We start from the raw sequence: 24,416 nt of genomic DNA, 5'->3' as shown, positions 1-24,416 counted from the left end.
CTAAGATCAGCAGCAAAAGAGTGGCACGTTCACCCTCTCTTCTCCATGGCACGTGGCAGCATGAGCTGTGCTGGGGTTCTCTCACCTGGCTGAGGTAACTGGTCAGTGGGGTCTGACCTGGCTTTGGGGAGCAATACAGGCAAGTGTGGCTGCTAGGAAGAAGGCTGAATGGCAAGCAGTAGCCAGCTCTGAATGTTTAATACAACCCATCTTTGCTAACCTCCCAACAGTGCCTTTGGCAGGCCATTGGGAAGGAACATGCTCTTTGTCTGTTCCTCAGTGCCCTGGAAGCAGGGAAAGGGATGCACTGAAGTCCATTCACTAGGATGGGGCTGGAAGCGGAGTAGGCTTCTTCCCAGCTGCAGATCAAAGGGCTGCTGCTTTGGGAAAAGTGGCAGACACGTGGTGCAGCTCAGCAAGGAGAGAGCAAGGAAGGTCAGTGTTCATAGTCACTCAGGCTCCCTGCAGCCTCACTCCCCAATTCTTTCACCAAGCCAGCCCCCACAGAACTGCTGCTGATCAGCTAAGTGGGGCCTCTTGAATAGGAATCCAGGCTGGCTGCTGGCAATCCGTGCATTCCAGAAAATATTCTGTCCCATAAAATAGTCTCCAAAGCATCCCCCACAATGATTAAATTTCCTAGTCTACTGCTGCTTGTCATTTGATTTATTATTGTTTGCATCACAACTGTGCTAAGTGGCCTAAACGGATACTGGGGCCCTGTTGTGCTACACCCTGTGCATACACATTGTAAGAGTTAGTCCCTGCCTCAAAGGGGTCACAAACTTAACAGTTAAAACACAGAGAGAAAAAAGTGCCAATTATCCCCATTTTACAGATGAGGAATTGAGGCACAGGGGGGATTTTAAGTGATTTGACTAAGATCGCACAGGAAGCCTGTAGCAGAGCCCAGGACTCCAATACTTTAACTACAAGATGATACACTTTCTTTAACACCCACTGATATATGTAATCTAGACATGGTTCTATGTCTGCTGTAAACTAATCTAACCTTTATATAAACAGTTACATCATTATCTATATACAACCTAGCTCAAGGCCAAATTGAGGCAATCTGGTGCCCTAGTACACAGGGCCTTACATGGCTCTGCCACTCCCAGCCCCCAGGCAATGGGCTCACCCTCCCTGGGAGTGGTAGTGGCAGAAGGACCCCCTCCTTGAGAGGCAGCAGCAGCAACAGGGGGCTGCTTTCTCCCCGCAGGAATAGTGGCACCCCACCTTCCCCCCCACTCAGGAATAGCCATGGTGTCAGCAGGGGTCTCCTCTCCTTCCAGGACAAGCGGGTTGTGGTAGCAGGACCCCGCACCCCAATGGCCAGGGTGCATCTGTTGGGTGGGTTGGTAAGTGGGCTGGGCCTGTGCACACATAGAGTCCTTTTCTGAGGTGGGGTTGCCGGGGCTGCCATGTGCACTGGCTCCGAGTGTTAACAGACCATAGAAATGAATGAGACAGTTCACATCTCCTAGAGCTACGGTTCAGGCTGTCTGCAGATGTTGCTGCACCCATTACAGCTGTGGCACATTTTTACTTCATGTCATAAGTTCAATTACAGACTTTTTTTTTTCTTTTGAACTGAGAGCTCCTATTTAGATGTAATCACAAGACTCTGGGACCTGGGGCAATGTATGGGCCTAAAGTAGAATCTTTAGGCCTAAAGTCACCTTAATTTGACTCTGACCTAGGTCCCTTCGCCATCATCCTTGGAAAACTGACCCAAGACTGTGAGACCTCCACTACATCCCTCTGTAAAGGCAGAAACAAAGAAACTGATTACTGAGTATTATGGACTAATAGGTGACCCTATTCATGCAAGCAAAATGGTTTGACTGAAATGAGATTTACTTGTGTGAATAAGGTGAGCAGAGCTTGGCCCCATAACCTTATCTGCTACACCTTATAAGCTCTTCACTCTCATTTTTAAGTGAGTGGACCTGTTTCTTTTCTATCTGACGGTGTACAAATTTGAAACACTCATTCTGCCCATTCTGAAAGGAAAGAATTCAACTCTCTTACAGAAACCTCCACTGTAAATTGCCACAAGAAAGTCCCAGGGAGTAGAGGTGAAAGACAAAACAAATATTCTGTCAATGGCTGCTATAAAGTTAGAATCACTGAAGACAGAGCAGTGTAAAAAAGATTGACTGCTTTTCAGAGAGAAGACCCCGGGTTTTTTGCAGCAGAGAGGAATGAGGTGGTTATGACTGCTAGGAACGAATGCTAGTGCTTGTGACAAAAATAAAGCAAAGATTTTCACTCGCAGGCAGGCAAGGCAAGCGTTTTCTCCTTACAGCTAGATTTTTGAAATGGTCCCTATAAGAAAGGACCTACATATGGTAGTATCAGTTTTCCTAACATTTTCCTAACCATAACTTTTTCCTACTTAAAAGGCAAACCCACAGGGAGAGGATGGAATAGCCAGCGAGAGGCCTGCTCAGGAGTTAAATTATAAGGATTTAGTTTTTGTCATTAGAAAAACTACTGCACGTACTGTGGTGTATAAAGAGGGGGCAGGGAGCCAGAAACCCTGACTTCTGGAACAGGCAAGTGTGCAAAAACAAGGAGTTTTCATTTGATTAAAAAACCCAATGTACAAACCATTAGAACCGGTGGATTTTGCTCTAAAGATGCCTAGATTAGGAGGAATGTTGCAAATCAGAGCTGAGGTGCACTGGGAAAGTTATGTGAAAAATCTTGCCCAGTGCCTGCTCACACTGTGCCTGCTTCAAACCAGTGCTATCTATAAGGGTCTTCATTTTTACATGGACTACATTCACACTTTTACTTTGTAATATGCTACTAATAAAAGCCCTGAGTGATTTTATAGATTATCAATGGATGCACAGCTCTTTCTTGGTTAAGGATCCTGGCCTTTCAGCTTCCCTTTGTAGTTGTTTCACCATTAACACACATGAAGGGCCACTCCTGAGATTAGATTAGAAACCTTTTCACTGGCGCATCTTTAAAGAGTGAAAACCAGGAAGAATTGATAGTTAAAGGAGAAAAAATTGTTCCTTGCAATAAAGCAGGCCTACACGTCCCTTCAAAATTGAAGTGTCTAATCCCTTTCACACCCATCCTAAACTATGCTGATGGTGTAACGGGAATAGCTAATAAAGAAAACGTGGCTATCCCAATATCACTGAGGAGTGATGCCTACACCAATAAAAGGGGAATTATAGAAACATTCAGGTGTTGCAATGCTATGTTACCCTCTCAAGTCCTAACTCACTCAAAAAGGTAATGCAGATATTTCAGCTACAAGGAGGAAGAGTTGTTAAGAGGTCCATGGGAGGATGGGACTGTGAGGGAAGAGTTGTAATCTACACAATATGATGATCCTTCATGACTGCCAATGTTTAAGAGGTTTATTAGGCAGCCTGATGGAATAGGAAATCTTTTCGTCCCTATTCTTGTTAAGAATCCATACAATTCTAGAAGCTCTATGTTCATACTGATGTTTTTGTGAAGATGAACTGCAGAGGATAATTAAAACAGAGCCAAAGGAAAACAATGTGGAACTCTGCTATAGAGTCTCAAAGAATTAATCAACCCAGGAGAGCAATGAAACAAAAGGGGCTGAAATGTCCAATGATTGACTTTGCTCAGAGAGCTGTGATGATGCCACCTTTAAGTTCAGAAAGGTATTTGTTTTTTCCTCCCACCTAACTCACTCTCTTTTTCCTAAAACGAGCGCAAAGTCAAATGATATAGTCAATACTCAGCAAGATTTCTGAAGAATTACAGAACAGTTGGGGATCATCAGTTTCCTCATTAGAAATACACATTAATATACATTATGGTATCTGGTGAAAAGCAAATGGTTTATTTGTTGGTATATTATAATGCTTATATTGGAAGAGTTTAGTAGAACTAGGCTATTACGGGGTCGGGAACAAAAGAGTAGAGTAAAGGAATGGGATGAAATTAAGGAAAGGAAAACGTAGGACAAATATTGAGAGAAGTTCCCTTAATTCTCTGAAACTGGAATTGCCTCCAAAGGGAAATACTGGAGTCCCTATCACCTGGAACATCCAAAACTGGACTGGGCAACCATTTGAAAATATATATGCTACAGAGAACAATTTTCCAGTTGTGGGGGGGAATGAATTAAATGACTGAGTAGGTCTTCATCTCTAATATTTTTATTCTATGTACAGCTGTACAGACTTCAAGTTTACCTAAAGACACTTTTCAGGGAACCTTAGATAGGATGAATATTTTACTTAATCATTATGGATCTGAAGTACTGCATGATGCCATTTAAAATACTTTCACACCAAAAAGCAGCATCTTCCTTAATTCCCCCTATCTTAAACAAGGTATTTATAAGGGCACTACTGTGTCAACATGTCTCCAGTTATGCTCCAGTCATTTTCAGAAGCACAGCTTTAATGTGTTAGTCCTTCCAGAAGAGAACTTAGCAAAATAGTGGCCACCCAGCTTATCCATGGCTAAAACAGATATCTGGGTCTATGAGATTCAGACAGTCAATTGTTTTATTTCAGGCCATCTAGTCAGAATGTAACGTACACACTAAAATACTAGCCAAACTGTCATGCGAATTTCTGAATATGAACACTGTAAAATTAATGGTAAGAAAATGAGGACTACCAAACTAGCTAGTTAGTTTCCTGTCTTTCACAATACAGATTTGTGCTGGGATTACAATAAGGAATTCAATTAATTAGAAATGCTTTGGTTATAAATTTGGCCAGCAATTGATTGGGAGAATTTTTGCAGCCCAGTAGTGCTTACTTACAAGCAGACTTCTTATTTGCATTTAAATTATATTCCCACCGACATTCTTCCTCTTCCCTGTCAAAACCCTGAATGTCATCCACCGACATAAAAACTCCTTATTAGTCACCATCATTCTGCCTGGGAAGTATGGGGCAGGAATCATTTCAAAGCCTGATACTGCTACTCTTCAGCCTGCTGGAGCAGGGGTCATGGCTGAGTGATACCAGACATCCGGTCAGGGATCAGTTGCACTCTTCCTATGATATAACTAGATCTAACCATTTGCAGATAGTGACAATGAACAGAATTACCACGAGACCTCTGGGTTGAGTTTGTTACATTTATTGTAATTACATTATATTCTGTAGCATCTTTATACACCATATTATAGCATTTAAAGAGCACATTTCACCTGAGATTCTCAAGGTGCCTGTTGTATAGGAATATGCCTGAATCCAAGCTTTGGTGTGATACAAGCTATCCATGTACAAAAACAAGCATAAGAAAACGTGATGGTGGAAACTGCTGTGCCAACTGACCATGCTGTAGTTCTGACAGCAAATGACTATTTCATCCAGTGGCACATGCCAGCTTAATAGCACAAGGCCACATTCTCTGTTATGGCTTTAGCAGTACCAAGATAAGCAAACAATGCAGGAATTAAGGAATTAACTCTACTGTACTAAGACTTCAGAGATTTATGCTGGCATGGAAGTTTCAACTCCTGATACAAATGGCTCATCAAAGACTGGGCATTTTCAATGTTTTGTTCCATTATTATAAATGAGCAATAATAGCTTACTGGTATGTAAAAGAATCATAACGTTTCATAGGTGTTTCTAGTGAAAAAAATGGGCTATTTATCTAGGGTTTCATACTATTGTATCTGAAGATCTTCCATGAAAACTAAACACAAGAGTTATAATCTCTCTTCTAACCCAGCCAGCAAAAATAAACATTTTCAAAGGCACAAATGGTAGTTAGATACTCAGCTCCCCTACTGTGAATGGGATTTAAATGTTTAATTACCCTTTGTGTCTTTAAAAATCTCCTACCTATTTTACAGAACACACAACAGGAATGAGGACCCTGTTATGCTTGAGAGGCCTATGCTGGGAAAGAAAAGTCAAAGAAATGGATTTTGAAATGGTCTGAAAGTAGCAAAGGCTGGTGGCCATTGTTATTTCATCTGGCAGTGACTTCCATAGTCTGTGTCCAGATTTCTTGCAGAACTAGACAGCACAGAAAGCCTTAGACTGAAAGGAAAATGAAAAATTATTTTCCAATAATCTAAGACTTTGAAGCCACAGCAACAGCTCTAAGCAATGGCTATTAGGAAATCCCTATAATTCTTTAAGAGAAATGGCAAGGAAAGGAGAATGAAAATAAAAATCATCTCTTGGAGCAACACGTGTTTATCCAAGAAATGTTAGTAGTGGGGCTTGGCTGGGTCTCTCGCTCTGTTCCTGTTTATTGTTATACTTTCCCAGTAAATCATTCTTAAAAGCAAGATCCTGACAAGAGTAGGATTCCATAGGAGGGGGAACATCATTCGTCCTTTTGGCCAGTTGTTTGGAGACAAACTCAAAATCAAGTATAGCAGGGTTTTGGGACTCAACACCACATTTCTTAAGAACCTTCTTCAATATTGAGCAGACTTAGAGCTTTGGAGAAAGTAGCCTCAACAGGAAGGAGCTGATAACATATGTAAAAGCTTGTTCAGTGACACTGTACCAGGAAGGAATGGAAAGGTTTCTGTTCTGGAGCAGGATTCCTGAACATATCCACTAAATAATTTAGATGAGAATAACAACTATAAACTGACACGTTAACAAAACAGTGCAAGCAGCTTAGATATCCATTCTTAGCAGCTGGGCATTGGGGATTATCAGTGAGCAGAAGAACCTGAAGGGACTGCAGAAGAAGAAGGTGTGAGGAAGGAAAGAAACATTGTGGAGTGAAATATGTAGGGATGTAAAAAGCTAAGGCTGTAGGAAAATGCCAGGGTGTTTCCCGAGAAAATAATTCTGTATGGACCAGCCATGAAGTATACATAAACTATAATTTGGTAAGTTGGCTTTCCTCCACACATTTGTGTCCTGTGGATTCCACAGCAATTCCACAATGATTTCATAAAGTCCAGCTGCTACTAAAAGCTACACAATGATATTACGTATTAGAAGGACTGCTTAATTTATCTGCAGTTCATCAATGCATAAATCTCAATAAAAGTCTAACTCATCTGGCTAGAGGCTAACTTTCAATATAAATGCTTTATGGACTCATAATCATATGTATTCAGTGATGATACTTGTAAATGACAGCCTTTAACTTCACTCACTCTACATTGTCTTCAAGACACAATTTTCATCCCATGTGGGAGACCTATTTCTAAGATCTTACAAGGCCCCCTTCATCACATCCCAAACATCACTAAGTTCACCCCAGTTTGAGGAAATGTTTTGTTCATTGAACAGTCCTGTGCTGCTTTCTTTTCTTGCTTTACTCCATCAGGTTTGCCATGCATACCAAATTCTCAATTATTGAATGCTAATTTCCTTACAGTTTCATGCAGTTCATGCGTTCAGATTAGCTTGTCAAATTAAGAAAAAAGCAGCTTGGAAGGGAATTGAAGAAGTTGGGTGTGGAGCAATTTTCTGCTCCATAAAATACAGTTCTAGTTATCAGCAGCATATCAGGGGCTGACACATTTCCCCATACAAAACTTATCATTCCTGACACTTTTGTTGCACTTGATTTAAAAGACCCCCTCCCTATCGCAAGAGGATCTCTAAAAAAGAAGAAAACAAAACACTGTGTTAAAATCAAAGCACTCTCCCCAAGGAAGGGCCAAATTCTTTACCTCATGAATTTCAATGTGATTGTGGTATAATCTGGGCAGCAACTGGCCCCAAGCAGGAAAAACAGCACTAGCATTATCTTCAGTTTAGCATAGGGACAAATTTGAGCTGATTCAATAGACTGCCACAATAGACCTAGATGTTAGAACTCTGCATGTTTGTTCATTTTTCATATAAAGCCACTCCAGCACCACTCCCAAAAGAAACACTGTAACTGGAATATTAATTATCGAGGGAGCCAGAATCTGGACAATTTTCCCCCACTTTTCTTTGCTTGAAGCAGCAAAACGATCAGCAAATTGGGTCTCACTTTCATAATTTTCTGCATGCTGCTAGAATGCGCTAGTGTTTAGGGAACACACATTGTTTGAAATCTCTAGCCCTTATAAAACATTTCAAATTAGATTTTCCTTGTCATTTGTATATGAATCGACAATGTTCATTGGGTTATGTATGCTGCCTCTGGTGGTTTACCTAATCGGTACAAATTCTTCATTTTCTTTCTTTGTAACTCAGGAGATCAGATCTTGTACCTGATTTTGTTATAGCGGCCCATTGCTGTCACTTAAAATTGGGCTGCGGTAAAAATATCCATAATATAAATCAACACCTCCCACACTTAATTCTGATTATAAATATTTAACATGCACAAGGGGAAAAAAGAAAGAAAACTCCACCAAATTACAAAAAATAAAAGTGTTTAAAAAGGAGCCAGGATCATTCAGATTTAACTATCTGAATGGTCAATTACGTGAGACACTGGACGATGGACACCTCCCTGCATCTCAATGCTCCCAAGGGTGGATCTATGAAGTTTGAAGGAACACCACAACCACAACACAAACGGGCCACGATTTTCAAGAAAGCTTAGCATCCACAGTAAGGGCCAGATTTACAAAAGTGTTTAGCATAATGCATGTCACAATGGGAGCTTCTGGGTGTTGACCGAGCACTTTTGTGAGCCTGGCCTGGATTGTGCATACTGAGCACTGGAAATTTTAGTCCCGATCTCTTTTGAAAAAGTGGCCTTTAATATTATTAACTCTCATCTAATTCAGTGTCTTTATAAAATATCTCTCCCTGCTCTGTTCTTTTAATTTTTTTATGGGGGGTGGGTGGACAAGCAACATGGTCACACCTGATTATTATTTATATTACAGTAACCTGCCCCAAAAGCTTATATGAAAATATTTATGGTACAGATAGGTCTAAATCAAAACAAACCCCTCCCCAACACCCTGAATGTTGGAAATTTTCAGATCCAAAAATCAGATTTAAAACTAACCTTAATATATTTGAAACTGCTACTGAAAAGAAGAAGAAAAAAGCAAGCAAGAACATTTCAGGCTTACCCAGAGATCTAAATGTAGAGCGATACGGTATTGTTTTGTATATCAACATGGAGCTACTATAAAGGTATCTACAAAAAATATCAAATAATATTTCAGTTTAAAATCATTTTCCTGAGAAGAGCAAGTTCCCAAACTTGCTTTTCCCCCCTTCCAGTTATTCAGCTTGGAATGCAAAATAATGTATTTCCTCGGTATCGGTTTAGGTAGAAGATGTGATTGTAATAAAGAGAACTCAGAAATATCAAGACTTTACATGACATCACTGGGATCCTTCTCAAAAGCCTTTCGGACTTTTGACTTCGTGCTGAGCACATCATTTAAAACACAAGAATAACTTCCTGGTTTGCATAACAGGTGCCATTACTAGTGTCAACACCGGCACATGGGAGAGGATTATTTTCTCCTACTCCTTATCACTGTGGCCCAGAGTCAGGAAAGCGCTGAGGCACGCATGTCATTAAAGAGCTCTTCATGAAGCCACCTTGGCCTCCTACTATTTTTTTCCTAGCTCTCCTTTGCATCAGGATAGTTTGCAGTTGTGCCCTTTAATACTGTCTCCTTGAAAACCTGCCAGCTCTCCTGAATTCCTCTCTCCTTTTAGATTATCTTCCCATGAGACCTTGCCTATCAGTTCTCTGAGTTGGTTGAAGTCTTCTTTTTTGAAGTCCATTGTCCTTATTCCACTGCTCTCTCTCCTTCCTTTCCTTAGACTCATGTAATCTATCGTCTCATGATCACATGCACCCAAATTGCCTTCCACCATCAGACTTGCTACCAATTCCTTTCTGTTGGTCAGAATCAAGCCTAAAATGCCATCCCCCCCCTTTGGTTTCTTCCTCCACTTTCTGAAACAAAAAGTTGTCCCCAATACATTCTAAGAACTTAATGGAAATTTTGTGTTTTGCCATATTGCTTTTCCAACAGATGTCTGGGTAGTTGAAGTCCCCTATTACTGCCAAGTTTTGTGTTTTGTCTATTTCTGTTAAGCAGCTCATTTCTGGTTCTCCCTGGCTGCTGGGAGTGTGAAACTGGGCACCCAATGTGGTGACTCCCAAAGTTAGGGGATGCTTTTGAAAAATTAAATCTTCACTTTTCTGTACTTATATTTCCTAATCTGTATAATGGGGATAAAAATGTTTATGCACCGGGGTAAGACACATTTAGATCTATGGATGTAAAGTAATACAAGTACTAAATATAACTATTCTATAGTAAATATACAGTTCCCTCCAAAAACAGCCCTGGGTGTTATTTCTCACCCTCTCCCTCTGATCACTTTGTGGGAAGCTGATCTTTTTGCTGATGCCAGAACAGCTACCGAGAACAGACTACCCTCTCTTCATTCACACCCCATCTCAAAAATTCAGCTCAGATCCCATTTTTCCCCACAGTGTACAACTGGGGAGCTCTCAGCAAGCACCCTGCCCTGGAGTCAATTATTGTCTACCCTGGCCTCACATTCATGTCTACTTTCACACTCTTGGGGCTCATCTACATGGGGAAAGTTACCGGCATAGCTTCTGTGGACTAAGGTATTCTGCAATAGCTATTCTGGAATAGCTCCCCATGTGGACATTCTATTCTGCTGAAAAAAGTAAAATCATTTTTATTCCAGAATAGAGAGTCCATGCAGGAGAGTTATTCAGGAATAGCTAAATCATACTGGAATAATTATTCCAGAATAGCTGTGCCGGTGGATTTCTTCTGGGTAGACAAGACCTTTGAATAAAGATTTTATTGTGTAACAACTGTGCTTGGTCATACGAATGACACAATAAAAAATTTTAATTGTATTGTACTGTGCATGGGAGACAAAAAATACAGAATGCTGTGTTTAGTAGTAACGTAGCTTTGCTAAATGCTGTCCTGAAGAAAAAGGGGCTGTGGGAGTGTAAAAGAGTTTTACTTTATACTGAAGAGATGCTTGTTTGGTATTTGTTTATTAGCTTACATGCTCTAAGCAATCTCACTTTAGAATATCTGCTTATTGTCCCAGCTTCTTTGCTTCTCTAGGAGACCATTTCAATGGCCATTGAAGCCCCTTGTGGATCTTGATTTATCACATTCTGATCACTGGGAAATAAATTCACTGCTTCCCTGCTCCTTACTTGACAATGGCAGGACTTCCCAATGCCCAAGTTAAATGCTGTATTCAGGGTATCACAGTAAATGTTAATTGCCTTCCTCTATGGACTCTGAGTATAAGGAAGGAGATTCTGTTATTTCCTGTCCTGTTTCTTGACTCAATCTGTTAAAACAGTTTTTAGGGCCATTATCTACTTTACAGGAGTCAGATCCATTACTCATCAAAAGTCTTTCAATTTTGATTATTGTGGATGGGCTTGTCTTGTAGTTTCCAAAGTACCTTCTTATGACTACTTGAAAAAATTCTGCAAGTATTCCCTCCAAAATTAAATATTAATTTTCTGTATATTCTTAAGCACTTTCAAAATGCCTATGTTAATAGTTCATGTGGTATTTTATCTGTTTTCCCAAATAGATTCTGCTCCACTGCAGAGGTACAATATTTATCCCAATGGGAGATAAAAATCCAGGGCTGTATTATTTTACAAGAATTACAATTGATACACAATGGTTCACAGAAAAAATGGAGTACTTGGGATGAAGCCACACCCAACAATCTATCCTTAGCAATTTTTGACCAGGAAATTCAGCTATCTTAATCGAGTTTGTATTCCTTTACCACACATAACAGTGAAATATTTTACCAAAGCTAATTTTGGCTTTTAAAGAACAAAAATACTTGCTGGAACTGAAGCTCATGATTTGGAGCATTTTGCTGCTGTCAAGAAACACAAAATATAGTTGCCAACCAGGTTATAAAATATGGCAATAGATTACCCAAAAGTGGGTGTTGGGGAACTTGATGTGTATTTGTCATGCTCCAAACTCACCTTCCCTTGAAATGCAAGCTAGACTGTGAAAATGAATTCACTCCCTTCACAGTATCAAGGCAAGAAGGCAATGACTGTAATTTGTAAAAATAATCATCCTTTGGACAATGTGGACATCTTTGAAGAGTGGCCGGATAACATAAGAGAATCACTGGACCAAAATGTTGCATAAAGCAATCTAAGATGCTGGTAAGGAGAAAACATTTTGCAAGTTGAGAGCAGAACTTGCATTTGATGATTGATACATTGTAATGTGCTTCCTAATTACTACTATGCATTGCATTAAATTTCTGATACCATTCAGCTACATTTCGTGCTGCACACCATTGGATATTTTATGCTTTATAGTTATTCAGAACTGCCCATTTTGGAACTGGGTGAGATAATATCTTTTATTGGACTAACTTCTGTTGGTGAGAGAGAGAGAGGAGGTTTTGAGCTTATACAGAGCTCTTCTTCAAGTCTCTGTGTAAGCCAGGGATGGGCAAACTTTTTGACCTGAGGGCCACACCAGGGTTGCAAAACTGCCTGGAGGACCGAGTAGGGAAGGCTGTGCCTCCCCAAACAGCCTGGTTCCTGCCCCCTATCTGCCCCCTCCCACTTCCCACCCCTGACTGCCCCCCTCAGAACCCCTAACCCATCCAATCCCCCCCCCTCGCTCCTTGTTCCCTGACCGCCCCCTCCCCCCCAGGACCCTCACACCCTATCCAACCCCCCCCCTGTCCCTGGCTGCCCCGACCCCTATCTACAATAAAGAGATTGCACTTCAGTACTTGTATTAGGTAAACTGAAAAATACTATTTCTTTTATCATTTTTACAGTGCATATATTTGTAAGCAAAAATAATAATATAAAGTGAGCATTGTACACTTTGTATTCTGTGTTGTAATTGAAATCAATATTGAAAACGTAGAAAAACATAAAAAATATTTAATACATTTCAATTGGTATTCTATTGTTATAAGTGTGATTAATTGCGATTAATTTTTTTGAGTTAATTGCATGAGCTAACTGCGATTAATTGACAGCCCTAATATTAACTGACCATGTTTTTGTTTTGTTTTGTTTGTTTTTGGTTATTTTAAGAGCATGGGGGAATCTGTCTGTTGAGGAATTTTCAGGATCTAAAGTTTTTGCAGTTGGGAGTGGGATAAAACTGCACGAAACAATGCGGGAGCAGGTGGAAGTGGGAGTGGGTATTACGGGGTGGGATGAGAGTGGGATTAAAAAAATAGCCTCATGCAGGGCTCCAGTGCTGAGGTTTTTATCAGGGTGCTCTCCCTTGATCCTGCCTGGCAATTCCATGTCATTTACAGCTATGCAAAGAGGGTGTAAAACATTGCCACTATTTTGATCTAACAGTGCTGTATTCCCAAGTAAATGACTGCATGAGGTGCACAGCAGTGGAGAATTCACTGTCCATCTTTTGTACCAGTCTCTAGCTCGGGGTAGGCAAACTACGGCCCGTGAGCCGAATCCAGCCTGTCAGGGCTTTGAATCCGGCCCATGGTATTGGCACCATGTCCCTATGGCCCCTGGAGGGAGGAGGTGTGGCAGAGGGCTCTACGCGTTGCCCTCGCCTGCAGGCACCGCCTCCTGCAGCTCCCATTGGCCGGAAATGGGAAACCACGGCCAATGGGAGCTTCGGGGAGGTACCCGCCGGCGAGGGCAGAGCACGGAGCCCTCTGCCCCCACCTCCCCCAGGGGCTGCAGAGACTTCTGGGAGCAGCGTGGGGCCAGGGCAGGCAGGGAGCCTGTCGTAGCCTCGCTGTGTGCTGCTGCCACCCTGAAACCTGCACCCCGAAACCCTCCTGCATCCCGCACCCCAACCCCCTTCCCTGAGCCTCATAACCCCCTGCCTTGAGCCCCTGCCACACCCCTCCTGCACCCCAACCCCCTGCCCTAAGACCCCTGCTGCAGCCTGCACCCCTCCTGCACCCCAACCCCCTGCCGCACCCTGCACCCCTCCTGCATTCCAACCCTCTGCCCTGAGCCCCCTCGTACACCCCCACACCTGTCCTGTGCCCCAACCCCTTGCCCTGAGCCCCTTCCTGCACACTGCACCCCCACACACACTCCGCACTCCTTCCCATACCCCAACCCCCTGCCCCAGCCCTACATTCATGGCCCTGCATGCAATTTCCCCACACAAATGTGGCCCTCGGGGCAAAACGTTTGCCCACCCCTGCTCTAGCTAGTAGCTGTCTGATAAATTTGAAGCCCCACCTCCTTTGTTGCTAATGGAAAGGAGGAGCTTTTTTGTCTCTTTTCCTCTCTCAGAGCCTCCTAGCTACTGTTAAGGGAGGTGTCTCCACTGCTCTATTCTTCCCCAAGCCTCCTGGCAGCAGGCAGAATTGGAGAGAGCAAAAAGGTCTCTGTTAGTCTTCCCCTCTCTTAGACCTGATCCATACATAAAGTTTCATCAGTTTAACAAAAATCAGTTTAAAAACTAATTTAGTTAAACAGGTGCAAATTCCTGGGTGGACATAGAATCATAGAATATCAGGGTTGGAAGGGACCTCAGGAGGTCATCTAATCCAACCCCCTGCTCAAAGCAGGACCAATCCCCAATTTTTGCCCCACATCCCTAAATGGCCCCCTCAAGGATTGAACTCACAACCCTGGGTTTAGCAGGCCAATGCTCAAACCACTGAGCTATCCCTCCCCCCATTCCTCTATTGGTTTGAATCTGGCTTTTTATCAGTAATTTTACAAACACAAGCTAAATGATAGAACCAGTTTTTAAATGAATTGTATTTAAGCTAGTGCAATTTCTGTATGCAGACATAACCTTAGTCTCCTTTTTTTTATCCTTCTCATGAATAACTTCAGATCCTGCCTCTGCTGCTAGTCAGAGATTTCCCAAGCACAAGTAGCATGAAATGACTGACAGCTTCACTCCCACCCACAAATAGCAGCGACAAATGTGCCATGCTATTCATTTTACTCTACCACCTCTTGTCAAAGCCATGAGCACTGTAACAGCACTGGAGTTGTCTGTTTGCAGAAAACCATATAGTACTAGGTTACATACTTGATAGAAGGTGATCTACAACCAGAAGGACAAGAATCTCTTTAATGAAAACTTATATTCTATAGAAATCGAAGTCTCATGCCCCCCATACTTGCCACTCATGAGTGGCTGAATTGATTTATCAAGCCTTTTTTGCAGCACTTCTAATGCTCTGGTAGCTCAGCATAATGCTTCAAAAACTGCACAACAATGGCTGGGAGGTTTTGTTTTTTTACTTTCATAAAGGGACCAATCTTTGCTGTTTCCACAAACAAAGCTCCCACTCACTCCAGTGGGTGTTTCACCTGAGCAAGGAGGACTGCAACATGATCCCAAAGCATCAGATCTTGCTCCTAACTAAGTCAATGCATGTTCATGCTTCAGTGTAAGCAGGAACAAATCCTAAGACTAAACTTCACACCAAGCAACTGGGGCACACTTGCAAGGCCTGCTCACTTAGCCTTTCCTTGGAATAGCCTGCTACTAGGTGTATATTTTTATTCTGTACAACATTTGTCATGCTGCATGATACAATGTGAAGTAGATAAAATACCTTATCAAGGCTGTCTGGCAAAATAAGTGGACAAAACTGATTTGCAGCAAGCTTTGATACAAACCTACTTCAAGTGAAGCGGCTTAGGAAAATAGAAATATAAACTACCACAAATTCTTAATTCCATACCACCTTCATCAACTATTTGCCTGTCTTTCAGCACCCTGTTAAATAACTGCACACTTTTAAAATGCTAATAGCCTTTTCTCCTTTCATTATTCATACACTTTATAAATAAGACTTGTGTCCTTAATCTCTGAGGTTGAAAAGCAAAACACAAATAATTCACATCCATAACTATATTGTATTTTACATAACTGAATGGCTGTTTAATTCTAGATACCAAGGTCAGCAAATGAAGAACTTTTTGAAAAGCCACGATCACAGAGTTGTCATTATGCTCTTTACACTTCAGCTATTCCATAAAGCTTCCAAATGGCTCCTGCAGCTGACATGACTGTCAGAGTGAATGTAGCAGTGAGGGGATGATGAGACCCAAAATGTTCACTAACCATGATGAGAGGCTCAAAGACTTTTTTTTTTTTTTAAACTCCTAGTTGTGTCAGTCTCATCCCTGTTTGGGGGACCAGCAGGGTTTTATAGCTACATTTACATACTCGCCCCTTGGCCTCTGCATGCAGTGACATTTCTTTCTGATGACATACAAGGAGCAAATATGAATTTAATTATGGTTTCTATCGGCCACTTTAAACCAAAGATAATTAGAACTTCAGATAAGAGTATGGAAATAATGGTAGGAACTCTGAGAAACATATGCTTGCTCTGTCAGCCCTTGGGCCCTTCTTTCCTAGCTTTCTTTATTAAAGTTAAATGGGGTAGTGATGTGTTGCTGCTAATGGGAGCTGCTGAGGTTCATAGTGATGAACAATATTACTTTAGGATGATACTGTATATTACAATGCCAAAAGCATCCCCCTTGTCTTTCCTCAGCAAATAAATTCCCAAAAGAACAAGTCCTATATTCTGAATCATATAAGGTCAAACTTTTTTTGAATACATTTTGAGCATGGCCGTATATCAAAGGCCAAAGAAACAAGGCTCTTTACCTTTGGAGTTTATTACACCAGCTGCAGTTGAAGCCAATCTGGGCAGTGACACAGGAACCACAGCTGTTAAACTGGAGACAGGCTGGGAGATGGATAAATAAATAAAAATTAATACACCTATTAATCTTATAGACAATTCTTACTACATGTACAAAGCAAGAATAAATCCTCTCCAAAAATATATTTAAGCGATCACTGGGCTCTCAGATGTGCAGCATGACATATAAAAGATAGCCTGTTAGCATGTACTGTACAGATATATGCAGAGAAGGTAATTTTGATCTTCAGGATTTAATTTGTTTTCCATTTGTAAATTTAATCCCATTTCCAAAAACCTCCTTTCACTCAAGTTGCTAATTTTTTATTTTACTGTTAAGTATTAAGTTATTTCTTTAACTCTCTTTCCTTTTCATTCTTACATTTCTGGGTATAGCTAACATTTAGACATATGCTGATAAGAAGACTGGCAGGAAAGTGTGTAAGAACTATAACTGGATTAAGAAAAAAGGGTGATAGCTACTTTCAGTGTATCATAGTAGTACAGCTGGCCATTTAAATGCTAAGATTTCTAAACAATGTAGGTTTACCTTGAGCAAAGAAGGTGGATGAATTGCAAAACTTGTTTGTGTGTTCATTTAAGTTGGGCTGCACTGCACACATAAGTTTTTGTGTTTGACTCACAATCTTGTAATTTACTCCCTTTCTTCATGAAGCAAACAATGGATATATAGACACTCATTGGAAAATCATTTAGTGCAGTTATCATTCCAGATCTTCTGGCAGTTATGATAAAACTCTGATCTGTTAACTTACTTGACTCAGCTATATAAAGTTTTCAAACCCTCAGATTCTAGGAAAATATTTTGGAATGCTGCATTTTCCAACTATTTTGGACCTGTCCATATTAAATTTTACTTACTAGGTAGAGGTATCATCTCAACAGCTGACAGATTGGTAATCTTTGACATTTGTAGCTCCACCCTGTGGTATTCATAAATTGTTCTTCTACGGACATCTATCAGGGAGGAAAACAGGGAGGAGATATTTTCATATCTTATTGTTTTGCAAGCTGCATCCTGTGAAAAACCAATGGGTTTGCCAGTTGCTTGCTATACTACACACACACACACACACAGAGCACATTTCCCCCATGACGCAATTTTAATTTAACAGCTCTAGAGTGGGAGATTCATTTGAGAAACCATCAGAGACTTTCACCAATAAAGGACTATGAAAATGCTGAATGAGCTCTCAGCCATCTCATTAACTCATTTAGGCAGAACTTCTAAAGCTGATACTCAAATTCATATTAGACTATATTTCAGATATTTACTCCCAGAAGATGTTTCCCAAGCTAGATGGCTTACAGAAACATACTGTCGGAATGCCATTTGTTCTCAAAATGTGCAAACAAAAATGGTTTAATCACTTAATTTATTTGTTAGCTGGAAGTTACTTCACATCTTAATACTGCAGCCTTTGCTCAAAAGTATTGGATTAGAACGTTTTTAATATTAAAAAAATGAAAAATGTTAAAGGAGCTAAGAAAAGTATTACTAAAAAGGCAGCTGCATGTGAAATCACTCCGTAAACTGAAATCAGGTATGTTTCTCAAAGCAGAAGATTCTCTGCAAAGTTATAAGTGTACTGTTTAGACAGGCTTTGAACACACAAGCCCAAAGCAACAGAAGGGAAATGTAAAAAGAAAAATCAGTTGATTGTTAGTTTCCTATTCACTGTTGTATTATTTATTCTAGTCATCTTCAATATTCCAGATATTAAGTGTATGGCTGCAAAGCAGACCAGAACATTTGCAAATTAGAAGGATAGACTATACTACTGGTCTTACATTATAATGATTGACCATTTCCGTAGGCCTTGGATTCAAGGTTAATTTTTTGTCAGAGGCCTGATCAAGCTTCCATTTAAATCACTGCAAACACTCTCACTTCAGTACGATTAGGACAGAAGAGAAATGAGCAGATTCAGACATTGGATTAATGGATTCTCTTGGTCAGTTTTGTCAGCTGAGCTGATGGGAGGAGAAAATAATACAGAGAACCACAAACCTATGCTTAGGCAGGCTTGTGTTGCCAATTCTGCACCATGCAAATGGGGCACAGCCATATGGTTGGTGTGAGGGACATGTTTTTATCAGCCATTCTGCTTTGGACTTTAAGAGTATTGTTGCATCCCCAAATGTTGTTAGGAAATCATATAGCAGCTGTCACAAAAAGAAAGTATTTTCCCCAGCTTCTTCTGGTCAGAAGGTCGTGGCCACTTCTTTCAGATGCAAAAAGTTTTTACTTATATATTTATTATACACTGAAATAAACACATTAACAGCAATAAATATGAATTCCTACAAGATGTGCTAGAGTGCACTCGGAGATACACCTAGCTACTGTGCTTGAAGAGCACAGTTTGGCCTGAGTACGTGAGCTTTGCTAGGACAAGTACATGTGCTGCCACCAACAGCAAGCAAAAGCTGTCAAAGCAACCAGCAAGCAACCTGCTTGAAGGAGCAGTGAAGACAGCCCTAAGAAGGGTTGGGCTGGGATGTCATGTGAAGTCCTGCCCTGCCCTGGCAAGGTTCTTTGTGAAGCGACTGCACTGGGCAGCCTCTCTGTTCTCCTCTTTGAACAAGCTCTTTTAGGCATGAATAGGCAGAATCTTGCTTGCAGACAATAATACTTCTACCTAACTCTCCATAAGGCTTAAGGTGCCATTGCCAATTAACTCAACTTGTTATTTATTTGAGGCTGACTTCAGCTATCATTGAACCACTCCTCGTGGAGGATCTCTGTTTTTATCTTGGATGCAGTGATAGCTTTTTAAGTTGGTACACTTATATATTTTTACCACAAAGCCATTCTGATTGGATAGTAGGCAGATCCTGGCAAGGTAAGACATCTGCTGTGGATGTTCTGATACCTGCCAGACTTCCAAAGGTACAGGCTAGGAAAACCTGCCAAGATGAAGCTAATCTGGGCTTGGTTTGGGTAGATCTGCCAGTAGTGAAGGATATATTCCCCCAGAATGTTTTGTCCAAGAGAAGCACCTGCCAAATCAAAGCAATCATGGAATGTGTTTGAAATGAATTCCTACTGATGCCTGAAGCTTTCATTTGTTTTTTTGTTTTGTTTTGTTTTTTTTAAATCTGGCTCCTGTCTGTCAAAAAAAAAAAGAAAGAAAAAAAAAGGCAAATGGATACATAGATATAAATGATGGCACTGGAAATGAATCCGGCAGCATTCTGTCATTAGTAGAGGTGAACAGTGCAGGCTGGTTAGCCATAATCTTATTATTTCTGAGTCTGTCACAATAAATGCCCAAGGGGGACATGTATGAAACCAGGTATTCAGGCTTTCCAAAATCCCCATGAAACAGTCTGTCACACACCCACCCTTCAGATAATTACTAAAAATACTAATATTATGTAAGATGATGTCTGATATAAAAGCTTGTTTTATAATCATGCAGAATGCAGCATGACTGCTAATCCTAGTAAGCGATACATTTTCAGATGGATGGAGGCTTGACCCTTCCTTTTGGAGAAACAATTGGTATCCACAGAACATAATGTGAGCTTCCACACTGTGGTGACACGTGGTGTAAGAAAGCCTAGCATAGGTAGAATCTGAGTACTTGCACTCTTAAGGACTTGATTTGCACCTGTAAGCAGGAAGCTGGAAGTACAAGCACTCAGATTTACAAACAAGTATAAATACAAAGTCCTGGAGCATGTTTATGAAAATGTTTCACTTTTCTTTTATTTTTTTTTGTCTCCCATGAATCTTTTTTTTAATTTGAAAAAGATCAATAATGTATAATTCTTCAGTAACAGGTTCTACCTTGTGGGCAACTGTTGCATTTTACAATGTAGTTCAAATGGTACACATGTAATATCTTTGAATACAAAAACAAAGGCAGACTTCCGGCATAAAAGAACCAAAGAGAAAACTAGCCTCTTGAGGTAACTACACACCTCAGCCCTGTTGCTAGCCTCTAAAAAGATAACACGCTGTCACAAGGCCAATTGTCCTTTCAAGAGATTAAGCAATGCATCTGTAAATTATAGATGTCTAAGATACTGGTCTGAGAGCACATTTTTCTCTACAGGATTATCACAGTGGTTTAAATGAAATAATGACATATAAACATTACTTGAATCAGAAGTGCCAGAGTTCACTACATTAGCCACAGAATGCAGGAGGCTCTGCAGATGGTGCAGTAACACAAGAGCAGAAGAGACTTCTACAACATATCAAAAGGGTTAGTACTTGTACTGAACTATTCTGAATCCATATGTTTGACAGATGTAAACCCTGATTAGGTTTCTTCTATTAAATCCATTTCAGTTAAATCTTCTAATTTTATCTTCACAAATGACAAGGCTTTGTCACTTAAAGACCCCTAGGGATTCAACACCAGCCCTAGAATCAGCAAGAACGACGAACAAAAATAGCTTACCTAGTAAAGAGAGTTTTTATGTATTTGTGAATCTAAGGGGTGGGAAAAAAAATGGCCTGTTTACAAATGAGTATGACAACTCAGTACGAAATAAACAAGCTATGAAGGATATTCAGCTTATACTACCAGCAATTTATGAATCAAATAAAAGTTACAAAAGAGAGTGGGGCAAATCTCAGTACAATGTGACCTTTAAATCCAGCAACTAGTACTATATGTGAGCAACTGAAATCTTCATGCCATAGGAGCAAGTATGAATTCTGGGTTGATCATGCTGCTAGTCCCATATGACTGGCAGCCAACTCCTACACAATGCAAAGGAGTCAGAGTGGCCCGAAGATTATTTTCAAAGTAATATTCACCCTCAGCACTTCATGCACTTTCCATCTTCAAAGGTCCGTAAACTACTAACATTAACTAATGAATCTACAAACAAGAATCTACTGTTCGACACTAGGGAAGTGCTGCTTCCTAATAACACACAATTATGCATGTGTGTCTAAAGTTGTGTCTACACTGCCCCACAGCTTGGACTATAGGGGTGTGAATAGCAGAGTGCACCAAAGGGCTGTGCTATAACTCCCCCATGTGGATGCATTAGGTGCGAATGAAAAGGTTCCTTGTTAGCATTAATGTAATCCTGTTTGAAGAGGACTATGTTAACACAAATGAGGAGCTGTTTAGTTCATGCCCTCAGTATCTACACAGGGCAGTTACAGTGCAGCACTTTGGTGCACACTGCTCTTCACTCCCCATAATCTGAACTGCAAGGCAGTGTAGACAAGCCCTAAACCTCCAACCGAGATGTGGGTCCTTCTTTGTACAACAGTCATTTTTAACATTCTTTAAAGTTACTCAAAACACTGCAAAGTCACCAGCAGTTGGAGGAATTTGAACCTCAGTTCAACAAAAGTTATAAGATCATGGTGAGAAAGGGTGGCAGTTGAGGACACATAGATGAGATAATCTGTCAATGAGTGAGCCAATGAATTAAGCACCAAATAATTGTTTTGTGAGTAATGTAGAAAAGCCATCCAGCAACAGACACAGTTGAGTGTTTGCCACGTGTAGTTTAGCTGGTTGGGGAAAACACTCAATAGGACAGGTTTCAGAGTAGCAGTCGTGTTAGTCTGTATCCGCAACAAGAAAAGGAGGACTTGTGGCACCTTAGAGACTAACAAATTTATTTGAGCTTAAGCTTTCATGAGCTACAGCTCACTTCATAGGATGCATTCGATGAAGTGAGCTATAGCTCACGAAAGCTTATGCTCAAATAAATTTGTTAGTCTCTAAGGTGCCACAAGTACTCCTTTTCTTTTTACTGTATATTGCACTGAAACTGGAATGTTGTTAATTGATTACTAAACTTCCATTTTTATTTGCATACCCAGTGTTGTAGAGTAATTTCAGTGTTTTTAAACCTTGGGTTGTCTCAGCCCATACTTCCTAAAATAGCTGAACCTGCCTTAACAGAGCCCAGTGTGAAACATCACTGGGACAAAGTCCAGCCATTTATGTGCCTTCATTATAGGAGTATCCCAACCATTGTTTCCAATAAAAAGACCAGCATGGAGTAGCAACCCACTGTGAGGTTGTAGGAAAAACTGAGAATTCACATAATTTTACACTGCACTTATGGACCATGATTCTCAGTGCAGTGTGAACTCAGCAAGCAGGACACTTGCTCGGTGTTTTAGAATTGAACACAGTGTCAGGTTGAAGACAATATTTCTTCATTATTTTCTACATGAGCAATTTTAAAACAATTATTTTAAAAAGGTATTGAAAAAGGAGTGTCCTGGAAAAGAGAGAGAGAAAAGGGACTTAGGAGCAGAGATGACAGACCAAGGTGTAGAAATAAAGCTTGAGAGTAGGAAAAGGGAATGCAGTAGAGAGAGAAGAAGATTGAGAATGGCCTGAGAGTAGAAAGAAAGGGCTGGTCTGACAGAGAAGAAAAAAGAATAAGGAACAGTGAAGAGAGGGTGGCAACAGAGGGGCAAGGAGCTGGTAATTGATATAGCAGGGATGATGAAGAAAGAAAAGGAAAAGACCTGCTGAGAGCAGCTGTAGAATTAGCCATACTATCAGAACTACTGCCAGTCACAGCAATACCTAACCTGAAGACAGGTATTAAGACTTATAGTGTGCTTTCTTGCAAGACAGAAAAGTTAATTTAAAGAACATTCAGCCTGTCTGTAGACAGAACAGAGACATCCTGTACCCGCATTAGCCAACTCCTACCTGACTTTCACTGCCAGACTCATCCCTCTTATGGTGGCACATTCCTCTTATAGTGTCCTGGATATGTACTCACACCTCACACAAACTCAGGTACATCTGGAATGTAGCAGTTGTTCTGCACTAGCAACGCTGCACAGTATTTAGGCTAGGAAAATATTCAACCAACAGGAACAATAAAATAAAATAAAATAAAATAAAATAAAATAAAATAAAATAAAAAGGGGTCTACCAAAATTCCACATCCCACTCACTCTCCCATCCCCCAAAAGCCCCCAAACTGCTTTACAATAGCAATGGGGCAAATCCTAGGAAACATCCCAGGTAAATGAATGCAGTAGACAGAGAACAAAGAGTTGCTACTGCCAAGCCTTTGGGGGTGGAAGAAGAGACACTTACATTAATATCAGACAAAATGGTCGCTTTCCAGAATCACATGCATATCTAGACCTTTGTGTGTTTACTGAATTCCAAGCTTGACCCATCACTAAATGTACCACTTTTCATGTTTTGTTTGATAAGAAACCAATGAGTGAATTAAATCCAAACAACTCTGATGCCCATTTCCTCTGTTGAGGTTTCCTTTAGACAATGAGACTCTGAATGGATTGTACATAGCTTTATCCTACCATTAACAGGAAAACTATAACTAGTGAATGATATATCCTTCCAACGATGATTGCCATCAATTGAGATAAACTGTCTAAACGCTGGCAAAGAGTCCTGTGGCACCTTATCGATTAACAGACGTATTGGAGCATAAGCTTTCATGGGTGAATACCCACTTTGTCGGATGCATGTTTGGCCGATGTACATAGCAAAGGGGCATTGCTGGCACATGATGGCGTATATTACATTAGTGGACGTGCAGGTGAATGAACCTTGACTTTATCCTCATGCACAATTATTTCAAATTTGGTGACAATATATATCTCCAGAACAGTGGCACTGCTATGGGCACCCACATGGCCCCACAATATGCCAACATTTTTATGGCTGACCTGGAACAGTGCTTCCTCAGCTCTCGTCCACTCATGGCCCTTTTCTACCTATGCTACACTGATGACATCTTCATCATCTGGACCCATGGGAAGGAAACCCTGGAAGAATTCCACCACGATTTCAACAGCTTCCACCCCACCATCAACCTCAGCCTGGACCAATCCACACGGGAGGTCCACTT

The 24,416-nt window shown here is 40.7% G+C and overlaps 1 protein-coding gene across 3 annotated transcripts in view; it reads right to left on the bottom strand.

Annotated features, from left to right (window-relative positions):
• The window catches only part of PLXDC2 (plexin domain containing 2), a 402,203-nt gene that overhangs the window by 56,166 nt on the left and 321,621 nt on the right, over positions 1-24,416 (bottom strand). For all 3 annotated transcript variants that reach the window (XM_074946054.1, XM_074946055.1, XM_074946056.1), the window contains exons 8-9: positions 17,442-17,537; positions 16,523-16,604 (exon numbers count right to left, since the gene is read on the bottom strand). In XM_074946054.1, the coding sequence (XP_074802155.1) occupies positions 16,523-16,604; positions 17,442-17,537 (178 nt within the window). The remainder of the gene's footprint in view (positions 1-16,522; positions 16,605-17,441; positions 17,538-24,416) is intronic.

The sequence above is a fragment of the Natator depressus genome, chromosome 2, assembly GCF_965152275.1.
Source record: "Natator depressus isolate rNatDep1 chromosome 2, rNatDep2.hap1, whole genome shotgun sequence".
NCBI classification, from domain to species: domain Eukaryota; kingdom Metazoa; phylum Chordata; order Testudines; family Cheloniidae; genus Natator; species Natator depressus.
This window is presented reverse-complemented; position numbering and strand designations above follow the sequence as displayed.